The sequence below is a fragment of the Cannabis sativa genome, chromosome 4 (genome assembly GCF_029168945.1).
Source record: "Cannabis sativa cultivar Pink pepper isolate KNU-18-1 chromosome 4, ASM2916894v1, whole genome shotgun sequence".
Lineage (NCBI taxonomy): Eukaryota > Viridiplantae > Streptophyta > Magnoliopsida > Rosales > Cannabaceae > Cannabis > Cannabis sativa.
In genome coordinates, this window is record NC_083604.1 from 59,745,040 (window position 1) to 59,765,589 (window position 20,550).

Below are 20,550 nucleotides of genomic sequence, written 5' to 3' on the forward strand. Positions count from 1 at the left end.
AAAGATTTAAAGGTTGTTCAAGCTTTGAGGTAAGCTTCCTCTATGGTGTTTTTTTTTTTTTTTTTTGGATTTCTTAAGTTTCAAGTTAGGTTTTGGGTTAGGCTTGTATGATTTCGGGATTGAGGTATGAATTGAGTTTAGAATATGATTTTAGGTTTGATTTAAGGTTTGTTTAAGCTTGAATTGGTTAGAAATAGGGCTATTAGGCATGGTTTGGAGGAGATGAGGTTTAATGAGCTTAATTTCACTTAACTTTGGTATTTTGTTTAAATTGATGAATTGTTGTGGATTGTTTGATGGAATGCATTGTTTTTATGATATAGAATTATTCTGGAGAGTTTGAATAGGTTTGGTGGAGTTTTGGGGAAGAAAACCAGAGATTTTCTTACCTGGAAGAACCGGTCGATCGGTTCTACTGGTATGGAAGAACCGGTTGACCAGTTAGTCTGTAGGGGAAAATCCCAATTTTCTTCGAGGTTGGTTTTTGGCTCGGGGTGTTTTTCGCGACATAGTTTAAGGTATTTAGGTGTTGTATGGTCTATTTTGAGCCAATTAAGGTTAGGTTTGGTCCGATTTTGGTATTGGGGTTCGTGTCAAAATTTGGTTAAGTTGTTTACCGAGTTCGTTGTCGTGACATAGGGCTCATGATCATCGAGCTTTATTTCTACTCAGGTCGATGCACACACCTGATTACTGGACTGAGGTAAGAAAGTCAAATGCACCACTAAGCATGTTAAGTGAGAAACGATTATCATCATTTATGACTCGATTATGATCGAGATAAAGATACGGTCATTACCGTCTATTGTGTATGAGTAATTACTCGCTTGAAATTGCAGATAGATTACTTACTTATCGTCTACTTTATCGGGCGACAATAATAACATATGCAGCTCGTAGATGACGAGTGGTAAGGATACTTTATGACGCATTAATAACAGTTCGTCTTATTAAACGAATAGTTGATCTGAATATTCGTTTATGTGATGTATAAGTGTTAATTGTACATAGTGGAATTATATGCTATGCATTGCTTTACTATCTTGTATTATTTACTGTTGTGATACTTGTTTTCTTGCTGGATCTTTGTGACTCACGGGTGCTTTGTGGTGCAGGTAAAAGGAAGGGTAAAGTGGACCAACCATGAGTCAGAAGTCTCCTGGCGATGTACATATCAACCGCGGTGTCTCGGCTTCCAGTGGACATGATCCACCCTTTTGATTGTATTTTAAAAATGTAATCCTATTTTGTAACACTAATTTTAGAAAAGAGTGTAAAAGTTTATAAACAGGGGATCTCCGTATTCAGCAGTGGTTTTGTATAAAAGTTATGTTTTTAATTTAATTAGAAAGTTTTTAATTAAACTGCACTTTTAATTAACTATTAGATTAACTATGAATTAATTTGTAAAAGTACACACGTGGCGTCCCTGTGGGATTGAGCGACTTACATGATGCTACATTGGATTTTTAGGAGAAATTAAATGCACAATCCATGACATTACCATTTGGTTGCATCTAATCCAAGAATCAAGAAGAGGATCATTAACAGAGGGTTAGGAAGAGTACTTTCAAGAAAGGGAGTTTTGTAACCAGTGCTAAATTAGAATGATCAGCAGTGCTTAGATAGTAAGGAGATCGGACATCCTTATAAGTAGGTCTATCGATCAGAGTTGAACGAAGAACTGGTGGAGGAGCCTGTTGGGTTTTATGCCATAAATAAAACTCATTTCAATATAATCAGATTTACTTATTAATAAAGATCAGAAATAATATTTTTTGTTGCATGGTTCACATGATTTATTTCATGATTATATGTACATAATGTATGAATTCTATTTAAGTCCAGAACATATGAATTTGTTAATGATTATAGTGTTGTCAACACAGTGGAATATAATCTTAATTATATGTTCGAAAGTTTATTCCCTGATTTGTCAGTTCACTGGATTTAGACTGACATGATAATCAGCGATAGGTATTCTTACACCTTGGATAAGTGTTATGTCCTTTCCACGACATTGGTAAAGTTTATCAGCATCGGATGTATGGAGTATACATCGGAAGGGACCCATATTGAACTTTGATTAGATATATTAAAATTTACCGTAATATCTATTCAATTCAATATCACCTGTTGATCCTAGATCAAATGATCTTAATCCTGATATGTTTAGGTTCGATCTCAAGAGTATTATACATGTTCTTTGATTTATTAGTTAAGCCTACTTTTGGGTCAGGGTGATACGTACATTTTGGGAACATGATAGTATAATTGAGTGGGAGCGCTAACATAAATATGGAATCTATAACTTCTATAGGAATTTAGAAGTGAAACGATGATATCCTTCGAGCTTGGCTAAACAGAGATAAATGGTGGAGATCTCATTTCACTTTGCTGAAATATCATTTATACGGAGCTAAGTGTTTTAAGGATAAAATACATTGAAGGTGTAACAGTAACTTAGTGCCTATTCAATGTAGATCATCTATTAGAGGGTCATTGATCAAATTAGGATTATAACAATGGATAACTAATGACGTATCTATATCGTGGAACATATAGAGCGTTCTATATACTGAGAGTGCAATTCTAAGTTCTATACGTGGATTCAACGAAGAATTAATAAGTCATTGAGTTATGGTTGAAACATACTTGTTAGTAAATCTAGATCCTGGTAAAATATTTTCAACAGAGCCATGGGTGCACCTACTCTTGGAGGAATTTCAACGAAAGTTGTTGATGGTGGAGGAGCCATGGGAGCATCAACCATGGAAGAATTTTCATCAGTGGTAGTAGCTGAACTAATGGCTCGTGTTCGCACCATGTTTGTGGGAAGAAGAGAAGTAAATCTTGAAACTGCAATTTGATTTCTTAGAGCTTTAGTGCATTTCTACTGATACCATATTAGAAACTCATAGAGAGAAAAAGAATTTCTTATTCATTGGAATTAAATGCATGGTACAATGAAGAGTCTTATATATACAAGAGATAAAGCCAACTGTAGAAACAGAAAAATAACTAATTCATATCTAATCTTATCTTAACATGTAGTTGCTTGTATCGAGTATTTCTTTAATTGTGTTGGAAACTTTTCTCTTATGTAAAACTAGTTTAAGGATAAAATAACAATGAGATCTTATACAAATATGTAAAATGTGTTTTTAAAACTGTAAGATCTTTGACAGATTTGAAACATAATTATGAAGGTCTTTTTATAGATTTTATGGAAGAAGAGAATGCTTTTCTCGTTTCGTTTTTCAATTATCAGTGGGGTTGGTGGTTTTGGTTTAATTGCGATATTGGAATTGTGCTTGGTTTGAACGATGAGAACGAGTAGTTGGATTTTGATAAATCGTATTTCTGGGTTGAGTTTTGTAGAGAATAGTATTAGAATTAGTTGGAAAAAAGCATAAATTACCGTTTAGATTTTATATTTAGTTAATTAGTATTTTTGTTTCCTGAACTTTTATCTGTACTAAATCATATTGTCTTCCTTTTAAAAAAAAAATAAATAAATATCATGTCGCCTAATTTTTTTACTATTAAAAATTGTTAAAAATTATTGAGATGGTTAAATTTAAATACTTCTATATAATTTTATTTAAATTTACTAATTTAATAATTATTTATGTACTAAATCATATTCCACAAATGTTTACCAAATTATTATTACACCAATTTTAATATATAACAAATAATGACCCTTAAACTTTTAAAAAATCAGTCATAATTTAATACATGAAAAAGTGTGGGGGCTAAAAATCTTAGGCTAACTAGAATTTTTGTCCCATAAATTTTGACATATAACAAATCATGCTCCTTGAACTTTTAAGGTTGTTAAAAATATCTCTAAAATATTGAGATTGTTGGATTTGATAAATTTTGTCCAATTTTAATAAAAAAGTTTAACATGGATGAAAATTCAGGAAGCATGATTTAGTACATGTGAAAGTTCGAGGGACATAATTTAGTAGATATCAAAGTCTGGAGAGCATGATTTAGTGCATAAATAATCATTGAAATAGTAAAATTGAATGAAATTAGACAAAAATTCTTAATTCCAACAATCTCAATAGTTTATAGGACATTTTTAACGACCTTAAAAGTTTAAAAGACATGATTTTGTACATGTCAAAATTCATTGCCAAAATTATAATTAGCCAAAATCTTAATTAGAAAATATTTTATGTTAGCATATATGTGTAAATAGCCCAAGCATCATCAGGCGGGAAACTCATCAGGCATTGTCACTTAACACAGTCCTGCCCGGTGTCTGTAACCCCAAAAATCCGCCATGTCCGGCGGGCGTAGCAGCATCAGAGTTCTCAACGTGGCCGAAAAGCCATCCGTTGCGAAGTCGGTAGCGACCATTCTGTCTGGGAACCAAGGGCTTCGAGTGAGGGACGGCCGTTCTCGATACAATAGGATATTCGAGTTCCCTTACACCATCAATGGCCAATCCACAAATATGCTCGTCACCTCTGTCACCGGCCACCTTATGGAGCTCGAATTCGAAGACCGCTTTCGAAAATGGCATTCCTGCGATCCCGCCCAACTTTTCCAGGCTCCTGTACGCAAATTTGTTCCCAGTGACAAACTCGATATCAAGAAGACGCTCGAGGAGGAAGCCCGGAGGTGCCAATGGCTCGTCCTCTGGCTTGATTGCGACCGTGAAGGAGAGAATATCGCTTTCGAAGTCGTTCAAGTTTGCACCGCTGTTAATCCTCATCTTACTGTTAGGAGAGCCCATTTCTCTGCATTGATTGATAGGTTATATCTTCTTCTTCTTTTTATTACTACTTGGTTATTTTTTTTATACTGATGAATTTGTATTCATGCTTTGTTTTTTTTCCCCTTCTGTTTATAGTAATCCCCATTTCTCTGAACAGGCTCTAATGTCTTTTGTATTGTTTAATAATATTTTCTACTTTTTCTCTGCAATAAACCCGTATTTTTATTGATTATTAGTTGTTTGGTTTTGATGAAATCACAGAGACATTCACGAGGCTGCTCAGAATCTTGTTCCGCCTAATAAATTTTTTGCAGACGCAGTGGATGCTCGGCAAGTCAGTAGCTTTCCTCACCAAGCCAAATACATTTCGACTCACATTCATCTTTGTAGTTGCTGACATTTGTTTTCGATTGCAGGAAATAGATCTTCGTATTGGGGCTTCTTTTACGAGGTTTCAGACTATGTTGTTGAGAGATGCATTTGTTATTGATGCTGGTAATGATGAGAGAAACCTTGTTCTAAGTTATGGTCCTTGTCAGGTATGTACTTCATGCTAACTTGAAATACCAATGACATAGCTGATTTCAATTTTGGATTATTAGTTGCTTTGCATTTTCAATTTTTACTCCTTTTTCTCTATACAGTTTCCTACACTTGGATTCGTCGTTGAACGGTATTGGGAAGTACAATCACATGAGCCAGAAGAATTCTGGGTCATCAACTGTTCACACAAATCTGATGAAGGCATTTCAACTTTCAATTGGATGTAAGCCATCCAAACATCTATGCAGAATTTTCATTCTTTCTGAGTTTTACTCGTCATTATTTTTACAGGACTAAATACACTTTTAAACACGCAGGCGTGGTCATTTGTTTGATTACACTTGTACTGTGGTAATTTATGAGATGTGTGTCCAGGAGCCGACTGCAACTGTAAGTGAAATTGAGATTTGCATATCGAGGTCTTTGAGGTATCTATTTAAACAGATTCCCCTCCCCCTTTTGGTTGTTGGTTCACTGTAGGTCACAAACGTTAGAAAGCAGGAGAAGCTTAAGTATCCTCCACATCCTTTGAACACTATTGAGCTTGAAAAGCGTGCTTCACGATACTTTCGCATGAGTTCTGAACATACCATGAAGGTGAGCATTTCACATCTCACATTTTCTCATCTTTGTTTTAATTGATAATGTCATTACCTATTGAAGAAGAAATCTAGCAGTTTATGTGAATCGGTAGATAATGTTATCTTTTTTATCTCTTGGAGGTGACCAGACTTGATGCAATGAATTGCACGTTTCAGATTTTTCAGTATGCAAGCTAAGACATCTCATTTTCATTAATTTGAAAAGGAACTCTATTTATTAGGATGGTTAATCTGAAATTCTGTATAAACTAGAATTAACACAGGGAAATTGTAATCCTGGGTACTATAGAATTTCAGATTAGAAAGTTAACATAGGGAAATTGTATTCATGGGTATTACAAGAACAATAAGTTGAATATTTTGGGTTATAGTTGTGCCATCTGTGGGTGAAGGACCTCAGATGTATCTTGTCCTTCTTTTGGATCACTTTAGATGTAAAGAACATTTTCCCTCTTATTTTGTTTTTGTTATCTTTCTTTCTTTTTTTTTTTTTGGAAAGTCCCTCTTTTTTCTCTTCTTTTTCTGTATGCTGTAGCTGACAAAGGTTAACTGGTTGGATATTTTCATGACCTTTGTAGCTTGGGCTCACCATTTTTTTTGTAGGTGGCAGAAGATCTTTACCAAGCAGGTTTTATTAGTTATCCTCGCACAGAGACTGATTCTTTTTCTCAGAGGACTAATTTGCATGTAGGTAACTGTTTACAACTTAAAAGAAGTAAAATTTTGGTTGTTGAAGTTACCTGCATTGATAATTGAAAATTGATTTGACATTAGCAAGAATAAAACATTAGTAATATTATATGATGCATGGGAGAAGTTAAAAGAAAGTAAACCTAGAGATGAGGAAACAAATTAAAATTGAAATTTCATATGAAAGAGTGATCAAATAAAATTGAATGGCAGTAAATACATTTGAATATATTTCAAAATTTGGGTTTTTAGCTACGTTGACGTTAGCACAAAAATGGATGTATGAAAATATTTGAGATTGCTTAAGCTTCTTGTCTTAGGATATATTGCTTAACCTTCTACATTTTGATCTTGTATTGATGGAAGAAATTTTAGCTATCGATATTGATCTTCTAGGTGCTGTAGCAAAATCTTAATAATGAACATCCTCACATGTAAATGTACTGGTTGAAAGAGTATCCAAGTTATACTCTTGTATTTTCCTAACCTCCACAATTGATTTGCTAAAATATTTGAATTTTAAGTTCTGATCCCTATATGTGACTTCTAAATTTGTAGGACACTAATAGCGTATTTATGTTCTTTTAACTTGTTTAATTTTTCAGTAGTATTTTTGATTTTGTTGATTTTCTTTTTCTTTTGTCCAATGTTAAAATGTTTGGAGGTTATGTTGAACTACATTAACTTTACACTTTCCAGATGATAATGGCCAGCTTTGATTGGATATTATGTTTGGTTATCCTTTTGCATTATCATCTTCATAAGTAAACCTACTAACGTATCGAGCTCTTAATAGGCTATAGTAGAAGAACAACAAGGGCATCCTGTTTGGGGATCATATGCACAAAGATTATTAGACCCTGGTGCTGGAATTTGGAGAAACCCTAGTAATGGTGGACATGATGACAAGGCTCATCCACCAATCCATCCAACAAAGTTCTCTGCTGGAGAACGATCATGGAGTCAAGATCACCTTGTAAGACACCATTTATATAATATATTCCAAGCAAAACATTAGTATATTTTCCCTGATAAGTTAATATTTTTCAGAGGTTGTACGAACTAGTTGTTCGCCATTTCCTGGCATGTGTCTCACAGCCAGCTGTAGGGGCTGAAACTACTGTTGACATTGATATCGCTGGAGAATTGTTCTCTGCATCAGGGAGGGTCATACTAGCAGTGAGTTTTCTTTTTTCTGCTGCTTGCAGTTCTATTTTGCCTTTTGGAGAAAATTTGCCTCATTTTTATTTATGGGTTGATGAATAATAATAATCATTATTAACATTACCTCTTTTAAGTCTTGTACATCTTTAATGAAGTTTTGGTAAACCTTAATCATCACAATTTGAATTGGTTTTTCATGATTTACGGGCTGATGTAATTTAAATATCTGAGATACTATTGACCGTGACCACCATAATTTGGGGGTGTTCATAAAATATTTGATCCAATAAAATTCGCAAAGTGTGGATGTCTGCACTTGTACGGATTGGATTGAAAAATCTAAAATTTGCACTTGCGTGGATTGGATGTTGATTCATATGCAAAATTAACTGATCGAATTCAATTCGCACCTATTTATATAAATTTTAAAAATTATAAATATAATGATAATATTTCTAAGTAAACGAAACTATTACTCTAAAAAACTAATACGTAGTAAAAATATATATTTTTAAAGCTTAATATATTAAATGTATATTTTTTATATAAAAAAATTATAATTTAAAATTAACCAAAACTTTCCTTTCTACGTGCAGTTTTTTTCCTCTTCTTTTGAATTAGTTATTTGGTCTGGGAACCAATTACAACCAAATATGCAAAATGTTTAGAAGGATGGAAGTGCTCTTTTCTTTCTAAAGGAGGAAGGTTGAAACTTATTCAATTAATGCTGTCTTCTTTATCAGTGTACTAACTGTCACTCTTTAGAGCCTCTAAAGTCCTAAATTTAATAGAGAACTTGATGTGCGATTTTCTTCGGGAAGGAGGGGATCTTTCAGGGTTTGATCATTTGGTGGCATTGGATGAGGTTTGCAAACCTAGATTTGAAGGGGGCTTGGGAATAGGCAAGCTAGAGTTGAGAAATAAAGTATTTCTGATAAGTTATAAGACTGAGTCATAGGTTGGTTTAGACTCTATTTAGTTGATTCCCATTATTAGGGTATTAGTTAGTTTGTTTTTACATTCAGTCATTGTAATTTTATATATACCCCCTAATTTAATCTATACATTAAATTTAGGTTGGAATGTGAGATTTCTCTCCTAAATTAATTGTGCTTATGGTATCAGAGCTAGAAAACACAATCTGTTTAGTTGAGAAAAATCGAATTCTTCGGGAATGAGCGAGATAGATCTATTTGTTTTTTTTTTTTGATTAGAGACATCATATCCATATGTGGAATCGATCACATCCACAATTACTCCCGTCCTGTAATCACAACCACCACCGAAAATAATTCTCTGCCTTTCCAAATAACAAGTTTCAAACTTAATGGCCGAAATTATAGTATTGAAGTGTTTGTTGATGTTTATTATGATTGAAGGTCTACTTCAAGGTATTGTTCGTTTGTTTTTGGAAATTTGGTTACTTGGCGAAGTAAGAAGCAATTGGTGGTAGCTAGAAGTAGTGCTGAAGCTTAACTTTGCTTCACTACTCTTGATTGAACCACCTGCTTGAAGAACTACACATACTAAAGCAAGCTCCCATAATTAGTCTTTAACTCTACAACTGTTAAGCTTTTTTGGAATTAGACAAATGAATGTCTCGTTAATGCTTCCTTGAATGGTACCATCTCTTTCAAACGATGTGGCAGTACTCTTTCAAGCTTTTTCTGATTTAATTTAATTAAATTACAAATTATAAGTAATCTTGTGTGATGCACAACCTTATTTCACAAACTCACTTAACGATGTGGCAGACTCTCATGTGATTTTAAAAGAACTCAATATTGGGGACTTTCCAATGCCTCCATATGAGAATTTTACATATAGATGTATATATTTTAACATGAATGGGTTAGACTAGGGAACCAGAGGATGGGGATGGAGGACATAACTGGGAGATGAGGATGGGGGAGGTGTTTCCCCCGCCAATCTCCGTCCCACTTCCATCCCTATTGACAACCAATGTTCTGTTCATCTTTAAAAGTTGGGCTCCAATATGGTTGCTAATGTAACATTACTCTTACGAGGTTATTATCTATACCAATGTGTTCTTAGTTTATCTAAAAATCTAATTTTTCATTAGAGGTCAGTATTTGACATTATATGTGTGTATTTTATGTTTCATTCATGAATATTTTGCACAGTACCATTGTTTCATCTTTTTATGCAGAATTATATGGTAGGCAATACATACGACTGCCTAGATTTATCTAACATCTAGTACATTTTGGTGTTATTCTTATCCATATATCTCACTTCAATATTTATATTGGAGTTTGGCCCTACAAATACATGCTCTATCCAGAAACCTAATAGACAATTGTTCTTTCACCAAAACTGATACCTTTCTTTTGTTACAGAAAAACTACTTGGATGTATATTGCTTTGAATCTTGGGGAGGTTCACTGATACCAAGTTATGTTTTGGGACAACAGGTTTGCTAACGATCTTGGTTTTTGCTGCGTGTGTGAGTGTTTTTTTTTTTTTTAATAAAAAGTATATGTATATATATAAATTGGACCTAGTGGAAAGTGAATCTGTTAGGATCCTACATCTGCTATGTATGAGACTGGTTGGTGGTTTATAATCAATTGACCATGCTTCTATAAGATTTTCTTATACATCCAAATACAGTTTTTACTGCTTGTTGGACAATCATTACATATTTTTAGCTTTCTCATTGATCAGATTTTTTTCTGAACTTCTCATACCAAAGGGTCTCTTAGTACATTTGGTCCATAATTTTTAATAAACTTGCTGTTTTGAGATTAATGATCTGTAGATCTCTTATCTATTTTACTTCACTGCACACGCCACCCAAAAAATAGGGCTGGAAAAAAGTCTTTCCTATCTGGATTGTTCCATGCACATTTAGAAGATCCATTATCTAGTAATTATTCTTTTTTAATATATTTTTTTTTTTTAATTTTGTAATAGTTATATTTTATTCCTTCTCTCTCCTCTGATTGAGAACTGTGCCATGCACACGAGGGGGTTCCATGGCCCTTCTGGCCATGGAAAGCACCAAAACCCCACTGGTTTTGGGAAGAAAAAAGGTCACTACCCCACTGGTTTTGACTGGAAAAATAGTACTGCTTCGACTTATAATCCGAAACTCCGAAAATATTGGAGTTTCCATACTAAACACAAGGTGTTCATGGTGACTTTGAATTGTGATGGAGGCTCTGTACGCATTTGTGAAAGGACTAGACATTTTGGGTATGAAGTTGCTGTAACGATTGATGCTGTGGATTGGATCATTGAGACCGTGAAGGAGGTTCAGCAGAAAGAGGAAAAGCGAAGAGTCAGTTTCAAAAGATCGTTTCGGAATAGTTCTAGCTGCTATCTTGTGGAGTACTACTCGAATATAAAAGGAAGCTTTTTGAAAATTTCAGTGCTTAAGAACAACATGATGAAAACAGTCATCATACCAGAAGAAGAGAAGGCAAACGGGTGGTCTGAATTTTTAAGGTGTCTCAACAACACTATGAAGAGAGAACAAGCAATTGTTAACGAGAAGAGAGTTCAGCAGACAGCAGAGACAAGTAATGGACGATTGTTGAACCAGCGATCGTGGGCAAATGTAGTGAAGGAGCCTCGGAAACAAATGACCAATCAGAATATTCAGGTGGAGAGTGTTGCTGCAAAAAAGCTTGTTACTGCTAAAAAGTTTGGCCGAAGAAAAGGTGATATTGAGTGGATGGACTTATACCCAGCCATCAATCCTAGTTTTAAACCAAAAATTTTTTATCCAGAGAAGAGATTCCACCAACCAAAGCTGTATGAGTATATGAGGTCGAGGGCGCAAATCAGAAATTGGGAGCTGGCCACTATCCTTACCCGTGACAATAGTCATGTATCTTGGAGTGTCATATTCTATAACCTCTCTAGGGAGTTAGGGAGAAAACTGGTGGTCAGCCAATTATTTGATGACAGATGCATCGTCTGGTGTAGGGACGAGATGGATAGAGAGGAATTAATCAAGATTCAAAAAGTGAGTGTTCCAGGGGCACAAACTGTAGTGTCATTTTCTCCATGGAGTTGGGAGTCACAAAAGGAAAACATTAAAGTAGAGTGCAGGGACTCTTGGATTGGAGTACAAGGTTTGCCTCTGAATCTTTGGCATATGAAGATTTTCAGAAAAATTGGTGACTGTTGTGGCGGGCTATTGGACGTGGACAAAGAGACAGCAGAAGCTAGCTTGCTATCGCATATGAGGCTCCAGTTGAGGGGTGATGATTTTGGTTTCGTACCAGAATCTTTGGTCTTGGAACATGACGGTGGGAAGGTTGAATTGAAACTGTTCAAGCTTAATGATTTAAGTTATAGGTTTCATGGATATTTTGGTACTTGTTGGTATCAAGACTTTGATCACAACAAGGTGTTTGGGGAAGGTATAGAGGCTGCCGTAGAAGGAAAAAATGGAGTAAAAGGTGCGGTGGTAGTCGAGAAGGTCAGAGATGGTAGGGACGAAGATGAAACAGTGAGGGTGGCTGTCAGCGTTGAGAATCATGATGGAGTCGAGCTTGCTGTTCACCACGAGGTTGAAAGCTGGTTCACGAATGAGGATGAAATTAACAGAGAAGATGAACGATTTTTTCAGAGGATACAACGGAGTCGGAGTCGGGGAGTTCAGTAGCTCCCGTGGCTATGGTGAATGGTGCTCAGTCAGGGAAGAACTTAACGGTCAGAGATGATTTTGGGGTTATCGATAATGATTTTCATGCGAGGATTAATGCTGTGGAGGCGATTGGGATTTCCAAAAAGAAATCGCAGGAATCCAGGGGAATGACAACGATCCATACCGTCTTTAGAAGACTGATGAGGGACCTAGAAGGGCCACGTGTGAGGTTCTCTTTAATGCCTATTACTTGTATCAATTTAAAGTATATGTTGCAGACATGAAAAAGATATTTTTAATAAAATGGGCCAGGTCAGTAATTTATCTGTGGTGGGCCCTAGAATTAATTTGGGCCGAAAGGGGTTGGATGATAAAATTATCTTTCACTCTAACATGGCCTTGGCTGGGGATAATAGGGAGAGGAGGCCATTGATTTATCATCATAATGGGCCATTTAGTATTTTTTTGGCCCATAAAAGGTTTGGAAATAGGCCTGAGATAAAAACCTCTTTTAATCCCACAATTTAGAGATTGGATTCGTGGGTTAGAAAAGGAAAAGATAAGAGGGCCATTTGTGTAAAGAAAAACCCAGAACAGATTATCAAGGATTTTTTTGAAGGGAGACTAAAATCAATTACACCAAAGTCTCGAGCTCATTTTAGAGCTGCAATAATAAGTTTCTGGGCAGATTTTGAAGCGAAAAAAAAAACAGTGAGGTCTTCAATTTTGAAGAAAACAGCAGAGGAAGAACAAGAAGAAGAAAAGGGGTTTCAATAGTTTGGAAAAGTCTATATTAGAAAAAGAAAATCATTGGGACATAACAGAAGTGAATTAGGGGCGTCAATAGTAGAAGAATTCTACTTTGAGGGGGAGGAGGTTGATATAGATTCAATTGAAGATGAAATGTTGGGGCTAAGCTCAGATAGTGAATGTTCGGAGGGGGAAGGAGCAGATTCTGAGACCGAGAATAGTGAAGAGCAAGAAGATATTATTGGTGACATCAAAGAACTGTGGAAACAGAATGAACATGAAATGCAGTCAGTTATTGAGTCACATGAGGAAGGACAGAACACAGGACAAAACTATCATGAGGATCATTCGTGGTCTAACATTGTTCAATCCATGGCGGAGATGGGAATGGAGATCCTGCAACATAATGATGACAATAGCTTGATTAAAGGAGAAAGGAAGTCAACGAGAAAGAAAAGTAGAGAATTGAATAATTTGACTTTCAATGTAAATTATGATCGAAGTTCCAAAAAGTCAGGGTTGGTCAAGAAAGTTTAATGAAGATCCTCTCATGGAATATAAGAGGTAGTGGGGACAAGGAGAAGAGAAGGGCAATCAAAGCGACAATATGTAAGGCTAATCCGGATTTGGTGATACTACAAGAGGTGAAGAAGGAAGATGTAGATAGAAGGTTCATTGGCAGTATTTGGAGGTCACGGTTTAAGGCATGGATTTTAAACCCTGCCATCGGAAGATCTGGAGGCACTTTGCTAATATGGGACACAAGAAGTATCAAGGTTTTGGATTCATTGATTGGTAATTTTTCTATTTCAAACTTGATTCAAGCTGAGAGTTTAGATCCATGGTGGTTTTCGGGATTATATGGACCATGTTCATATAAATAAGGTCATATTTCTGGGATGAGTTGGCTGGCCTTTATTCTATTTGTGGAGATTCATGGTGTTTTGGGGGGGGGGGGGAGGGGGGGATTTCAATGTGGTGCGAAGAGTGGGGGAGAAGTTGAATAGCAACTAATGTACTAAGAGTATGAAGGTTTTCGATGAGTTGATTCGGGAAATGAGATTGATTGATCCTAATCTAAATAATGGGAGGTTCACGTGGTCTAACTTTAGAGCTACCCCCATTTGCAGTAGGTTGGATAGATTCCTTTATACTTGCAAATGGAATGGATTGTTTCCATTTGTGCGACAAGAAATGTTGGTGAGATTAGTTTCAGACCATAATCCAATTATTATTGACTCAAATCCTCCTAAATGGGGGTCTGGCCCGTTTCGTTTCGATAATCTTTGGCTGGAACACAACCCTTTCTCTAAGCTCCTTGAAGGTTGGTGGAAAAATGCAAGTGCAAATGGCTGGCCAGGAACTAAATTTATGTGCAAGCTGAAAAAAGTGCAAAAAAAATATCAAGGAATGGAGCAAATCGTTTATGGAAACAACAAGGTGGCCATAAATGCTTTAGAAAGGAGAATAGTGGAGCTGGATAAAATAGAGGGGAGTAACTTGTGGAATCAATCTCTTGCAGAGGAGAGGAGAAATCTTAAAAGGGAGTGGCAACAATATACAGTTGAAGAAGAAAGGAGTTTATGGCTGAAATCTAAATGTAAATGGGCAAAAGAAGGGGATGCAAACACAAGAATGTTCCATAATTTATTAAATGCAAGAAAGGCAAGGAACACTATCTCAAGAATTGAAAGAATGGATGGGTCGACACTTGACAAGGAGGAAGAAATAGTAACTGAATTAATTGATTTTTTCTCCAAACTATATACATCTGAGAGGAGACCGGGATGGGGAGTTGAAGGCATTGAATGGAAACAAATCTCAGAATCATTAGCTACAGATCTAGAAAGACCCTTCGAAGAAGATGAAATAAAAGAAAGCCATTTTCAGTTGTGAAGGTAACAAAGCACCTGGCCCGGATGGATTTAGTTTGGCCTTTTTTCAATCAAATTGGGAAATCATGAAGAATGAGCTATTGGAAGTCTTTTGAAAGAGAGGGCAGAATTGAGGGAAGCATCAATGAGACTTTCATCTGTCTCATACCAAAAAAACTTAATAGTTGTTTGGTAAAAGATTTCAGGCCTATCAGTCTTACAACAAGTGTATACAAGATCATAACTAAAGTTCTATCTGCAAGACTTCGAGGTTTATTGGGGGAAACGATTTCAGTAACACAATCGGCTTTTGTAGAAGGGCGGCAAATTCTAGATTCTGTGTTAGTGGCTAATGAGGCAGTGGAAGATTATCGATGTCGCGGTAAGAGTGGGTTGGTATTCAAGATTGATTTCGAGAAAGCTTATGACAGAGTAGAATGGGATTTCTTAGATCTGGTTTTGACAAAGAAAGGGTTTGGGGAAACTTGGAGGAAATGGATTAGAGGATGTATATCGTCAACATCATTCTCATTATTGGTGAATGGAAGAACAAGGAGAAACTTCAAAGGATCTCGAGGCCTTAGACAAGGTGACCCACTCTCACCTTTTCTTTTTACGTTAGTGGTAGATGTACTTGGAAGGATGATCGACCAAGCTGTGAATTCAAGTATTTTCTCGGGGGTTTTTAGTGGGCAAGGATAAGATTCAAGTTAGTCATCTGCAATTTGCTGATGACACGCTTCTTTTTGCCGATGATGAGGCCTCACTTCATGTATTGGTAAGAATTGTTGAGGCATTTTGTGCTATTTCAGGATTAAAAGTAAACATGAATAAAAGTCAAGTGCTGGGTATCTCTATGAACGAAAGTGTGGTGGCCTTGTGTGCTAATTAGATTGGATGTGAAGTAGAGAATTGGCCTATGACATACCTTGGAATGCCTTTAGGCGGCTCGCCCAGGAAAAAGTTGTTTTGGGCACCTGTCTTGGAAAAATGTGCTAAAAGGTTTGATGGATGGAAATCCTCTTTTTTATCCAGGGGTGGTAGACTGACTTTGGTGCAATCGGTTCTTTCATCTCTTCCGATTTATTATCTCTCTCTTTAAAGCTCCAAAAGCAGTTTTACTCTTGTTAGAAAAAATGATGAGAGATTTTCTGTGGGAAGGAGGAGATTCTATGGGTGGGGATCATTTGGTGGCCTGGGAGGTGTGTAGACCTAAACATGAGGGAGGTCTTGCTATTGGAAGGTTAGATATGAGAAATAAAGGGTTACTTATGAAATGGCTTTGGCGATACCCATTAGAATCAAACTCACTTTGGCATAAAGTGATCAAAAGCCGTTATGGGAGAGCAGAAAATTGTTGGGATACTAAATCAGGTCATAGATTATCTCCAAGAGGTCCTTGGAAGGATATTTCAGATCTCTATGGTGAATTTTTGGAGTTGGTAAAATTCATAGTGGGTAATGGCACAACAATTCGGTTTTGGGAAGATATCTGGATTGGAGATACAACATTAAAGAGTCGTTTTCCAGACCTGGCAGTGGTATCAAAGGCGAAAAATGCGAGTATAAAAGATCTTGTTGCTATTGAAGGAGAGGTAGGAAATTGTGTTGCAAGCTGGAATTTCAAGTTTAGAAGGAACTTGATGGAGAGGGAAATGCCTAATCTTATAGCTCTACTGCAACTATTGGAACATATTAGACTGCTCAACATCTCAGAGGATATCAGATTATGGAAACCATATCCTGGTGGGATTTTCTCTTGTAAGTCAGCATTCTTCTGGCTTACTTCAAACCATAATCTTGGCGAGTTGTTCTGGACGAAGACTTTATGGAAAAGCAGGTGTCCTGTTAAAGTTAAAGTCTTTGGATGGCTGGTGGCATTAGGAAAAATTAATGTGCATCCTATGATGCAAAAAAGGCGACCATTTATCTGTTTGTCCCCGGGATGGTGTGTTTGTTGTAAGAAAAGTAGTGAAGAAGTGGCACATTTGTTCTTGGGGTGCTGTCTTGCCCAAAGACTTTGGATAAAGCTGCTGAATGCCTTTGAGATCCAATGGGTACTTCCCGGATCAGTCCCTCTAATGATTGTGAGCAAGGTGGGGGGTAGTAAGGGTAGATCATACCTATGGAGGACAGCTGTTCTAGCAATCATTTGGGTTATTTGGCTCGAAAGAAATAACAGAATTTTTGAAGGGATTGAAGCCTCAGTTGAAGAATTATGGGAAAAAGTTAGATTTTGGACCGCTGTTTGGGTTTATAAAACTAAAAGTTTTGAGCAGTTTTCGTTCTTAGATTTGAATAGAGATTGGAGATTGTTGAGTAATGTTGCTTAATAGCACATGAATTGTTAATGTCTCGTTGGTTTGGTTTTGTTTAAAATATTTTAAATGTTTTTGATATAGCACTTGTCATGGTATTCCTCCGCCACAAGTGAGGCTATAACGGGGGAGGGGTCGGTCTTAGACAATGGCCTCTTTCTCTTTTTCAAAAAAGAAATATTTTTTTATGAATATTGTTTGAGAATGGATTGAAAAAGATTATTGACGCTACATAAATATAAATATATTTTTATATATGATATGAATCGAAAGTAGTATTATTGATATTCACTCAAGATACTTAAGATAACTAAAAAAAAAGAAGAAGATAAGTTAGAGTATTCTTGTTATAATGTCTTTATTCTATTTCTTTTTCTTTTCCGTGTGTATGCCTATTCCTTAAGCCATGAATCTTTTTCATCACTTGCGTGATGACATTTAATATATAATTTTTTTTTTTATTAAGAGTGGACTTTTATCATGTAATCTTTGTTTGTTTGTCATGTTTTGTTTTTCATGTTTTTCGTCTTGAATGTGTGATACTGGTGGATCTTTCTATGCCTGTTGTATTCTTTGATTATATTTATACAAGGAACTTTTGTTTCAAAAAATCAAAAAAAGGAAAAAAAGAACTATTTCAATTTTTTAAAACATTATAATAATTTTTTCACCTCTGTAAAACCTAACATTGAAGCTGTTTTTTGAATAAAAATTGAAGCTTTGACTTCAACGTAGTTTGTTTACTCTTATTTCATTATCTACAATAGACACAAGTTCTTGAATAACGTGCATTAATTGTATTTTGCAGTTTGTTCCTACATCGTTGACTCTTGATTCAGGAGTCACTAGACCACCACCACTTTTGAGTGAAGCTGATTTACTGAGTTGCATGGACAAGGTGATTAAAATATAGACTGTTTTATCGGGTTTTGTTTCTGTTAGTATTTCTTTATTCTGTTATAAGTTTTACAGTGATATTGTGCTGAGTTCTATGTTTTTGTACATACTATAGGAGGGCATTGGTACTGATGCAACAATGCATGATCACATAAAAAAGCTGCTGGATCGATTTTATGCAACCAAGGATGCAAACACTCGTTTCTCTCCCACCAATCTTGTAAGATTTATTTGCTTGTAGAGTATTGTGGAGATTTCCTCTTTCCAATTTGTGTTTGATTCTAATTTTCTGAATGTCAACTTGGATAGACTTTCTATCAATTGATATCCTAGTGAGTATTATTTTAAAGGACGACTAAACTGGTTATAGTTTTTCAACTAAACTGGGGTGGGGACAATATATGTTATGGCCTTCTCCTACCTCATGAACATTCAGCTTTCCCGAGGCTAGTAACCAACTGGAAACTTTGATCTTGGTGGGGACACAACTTTTCCAAACTACCTTGGCTCAACTTGCTTCTCCCTCCCTTTCAAAATAATAAAAAAAGTTGCCTCCCCCACTAAGTGGTCCGAGCTAAGTTTGTGGAAAACAAACTTTCATGAAAAAACCCCACTAGTTTCAGGTGTCCATACCTCACGTCCTTCAACAATCTAAAACCTGGATTTTGCTCTAAAATTTGCAGCATTGCCAACAAATTTGAAACCTCCCTGTCTTGTAGGTTTCTTCTGAAGTGGAAGTTCCACCCAGAGTTTGAACTGGACACCTCGTCCCCCCAATCACCATCTCCTTTATGCTTTTATTTTTGGCCACGGAAATTAGTGCTAATTCCAGGAACAAATTCTTAAAAACATTTTCCCCTACCCGGACATCTTCGCAAAACATGATCCGGTAACATAAAATAGTTCATCTTAGGTTCCAATGGGTGTGCAAATGGCATTAGAAATCTTTAATTTATACTGCTTTTTTTTTTTTTTTTTTTTTTTTTATGTTAAAAAGATTATAGAATTGCTAATTTCATCATGCTTTAACAATTGTGCTGAATATATTTAAGTAGCTGGAGAATTATTTATTTACATGGACTAGGTAGGGATAACTATTTATTTATCTCATCTTTGCTAAATCAAAGGTGAATTTATTTTTAAGTTTCTTGTAATTTCAGGGTGAGGCACTAGTTATGGGATATGATGACATGGGGTAAGTTTTGCTTTCGTAAGTTTTAATTATTTTTCTTCTTTTTAAAAGGAACAATAACAAACAAATTCATTAGATTAATAGATAACATTAAAACTATCATCACTGCAATGCAATGAAGTGAATTTCATGTCAGCACTAAAGAAAGTAAAGACATAAAAGGAGTGAAAAAGTGTATAACGGAGGGTGGCCAGTCTAAGACAATGGCTGCTTTCTCTTTTTCAAAATGTATTTCTGATTTAGCAATAAATACTGTGCAATAGCACATTTTCTCCCCTCACCCGTTATTCCAAGTAAGCCTCCATAAAATTCGAAAATAATAATAAATAAATAAAATATATCTTTTCACGCCACTCAAATTTTTAATAAGTACAAAATTACACATAAATATAAAAAGTATTGTAAAAAGTTCTTTTTACACCCCTTCACATCATTATTATTACTATTAAATATGCAAATTACTCTTATTATTAACATAATACTTATGTGTTCATATGACAATGTTAAAGCCAACAAGTTACTATCATAAATAATAATAATAATAAAAAACCATTATGATTAACGTATATTACCCACTACCCATGATAATCAATGGTGTCATACTGTCATATCATGATCATTTTTTTTTGTCTTTTCCCTCTAATTTTCATGGCTTAATGGCCATTCTTTCCCTTTTGTATTTTTACTTATTCCTAGGGCCAGTCTAAAGTTGCTTTTCAAGAGGAGACTTGTTGTTATGCATTAAAACTTTGAGCACTTATTTTATCAACCAATTTATATATTTAGAAAAAAGGAATATCTTACATTCATATTTTGTTCACTCATTATAATTTTTTTCTTTTATAACATAATATGTTGGGGTGGTAAGAACTAGGGTTTATAATTATGATTATTTGAAGATATTTGTGCCAATATATATTATATTTCAAAGTAGGACTTTAACTGATCTGTTTGGCATTCATACTTGATGTTATCTTTCTCTGGAAACAGAAAATTCCGAGGACAAATCTGAGTGTTTGATATTTTTATCATGCAACAGCTTTTAAAGAAAATGTTAAATAATAATAATAAAAAACATAAAATTATGCGAACATGTTTTGCTGTAGAAGAAATTAAAATTGCTGTGGAAGATTTCATACTAGGAAGATCTATTCCTTCCTTTAA

The 20,550-nt window shown here is 35.4% G+C and overlaps 1 protein-coding gene across 4 annotated transcripts in view; it reads left to right on the forward strand.

Annotated features, from left to right (window-relative positions):
• Positions 1 to 4,206: 4,206 nt before the first annotated feature.
• LOC115713985 (DNA topoisomerase 3-alpha) overlaps positions 4,207 to 20,550 on the forward strand; it is a 35,114-nt gene continuing 18,770 nt past the window's right edge. For 2 of the 4 annotated variants that reach the window (XR_009687398.1, XM_030642485.2), the window contains exons 1-13: positions 4,207 to 4,773; positions 4,997 to 5,069; positions 5,152 to 5,274; positions 5,380 to 5,501; positions 5,596 to 5,668; positions 5,759 to 5,875; positions 6,484 to 6,567; positions 7,367 to 7,546; positions 7,621 to 7,749; positions 10,095 to 10,169; positions 18,106 to 18,195; positions 18,310 to 18,414; positions 19,355 to 19,389. Coding sequence is in view for 3 of the 4 variants with exons in the window: in XM_030642485.2 (XP_030498345.2) it covers positions 4,298 to 4,773; positions 4,997 to 5,069; positions 5,152 to 5,274; positions 5,380 to 5,501; positions 5,596 to 5,668; positions 5,759 to 5,875; positions 6,484 to 6,567; positions 7,367 to 7,546; positions 7,621 to 7,749; positions 10,095 to 10,169; positions 18,106 to 18,195; positions 18,310 to 18,414; positions 19,355 to 19,389 (1,682 nt within the window). In the remaining variant the exon portion in view is untranslated. The remainder of the gene's footprint in view (positions 4,774 to 4,996; positions 5,070 to 5,151; positions 5,275 to 5,379; positions 5,502 to 5,595; positions 5,669 to 5,758; positions 5,876 to 6,483; positions 6,568 to 7,366; positions 7,547 to 7,620; positions 7,750 to 10,094; positions 10,170 to 18,105; positions 18,196 to 18,309; positions 18,415 to 19,354; positions 19,390 to 20,550) is intronic. The other 2 variants (XM_030642483.2, XM_030642484.2) reach the window with 2 other exon arrangements.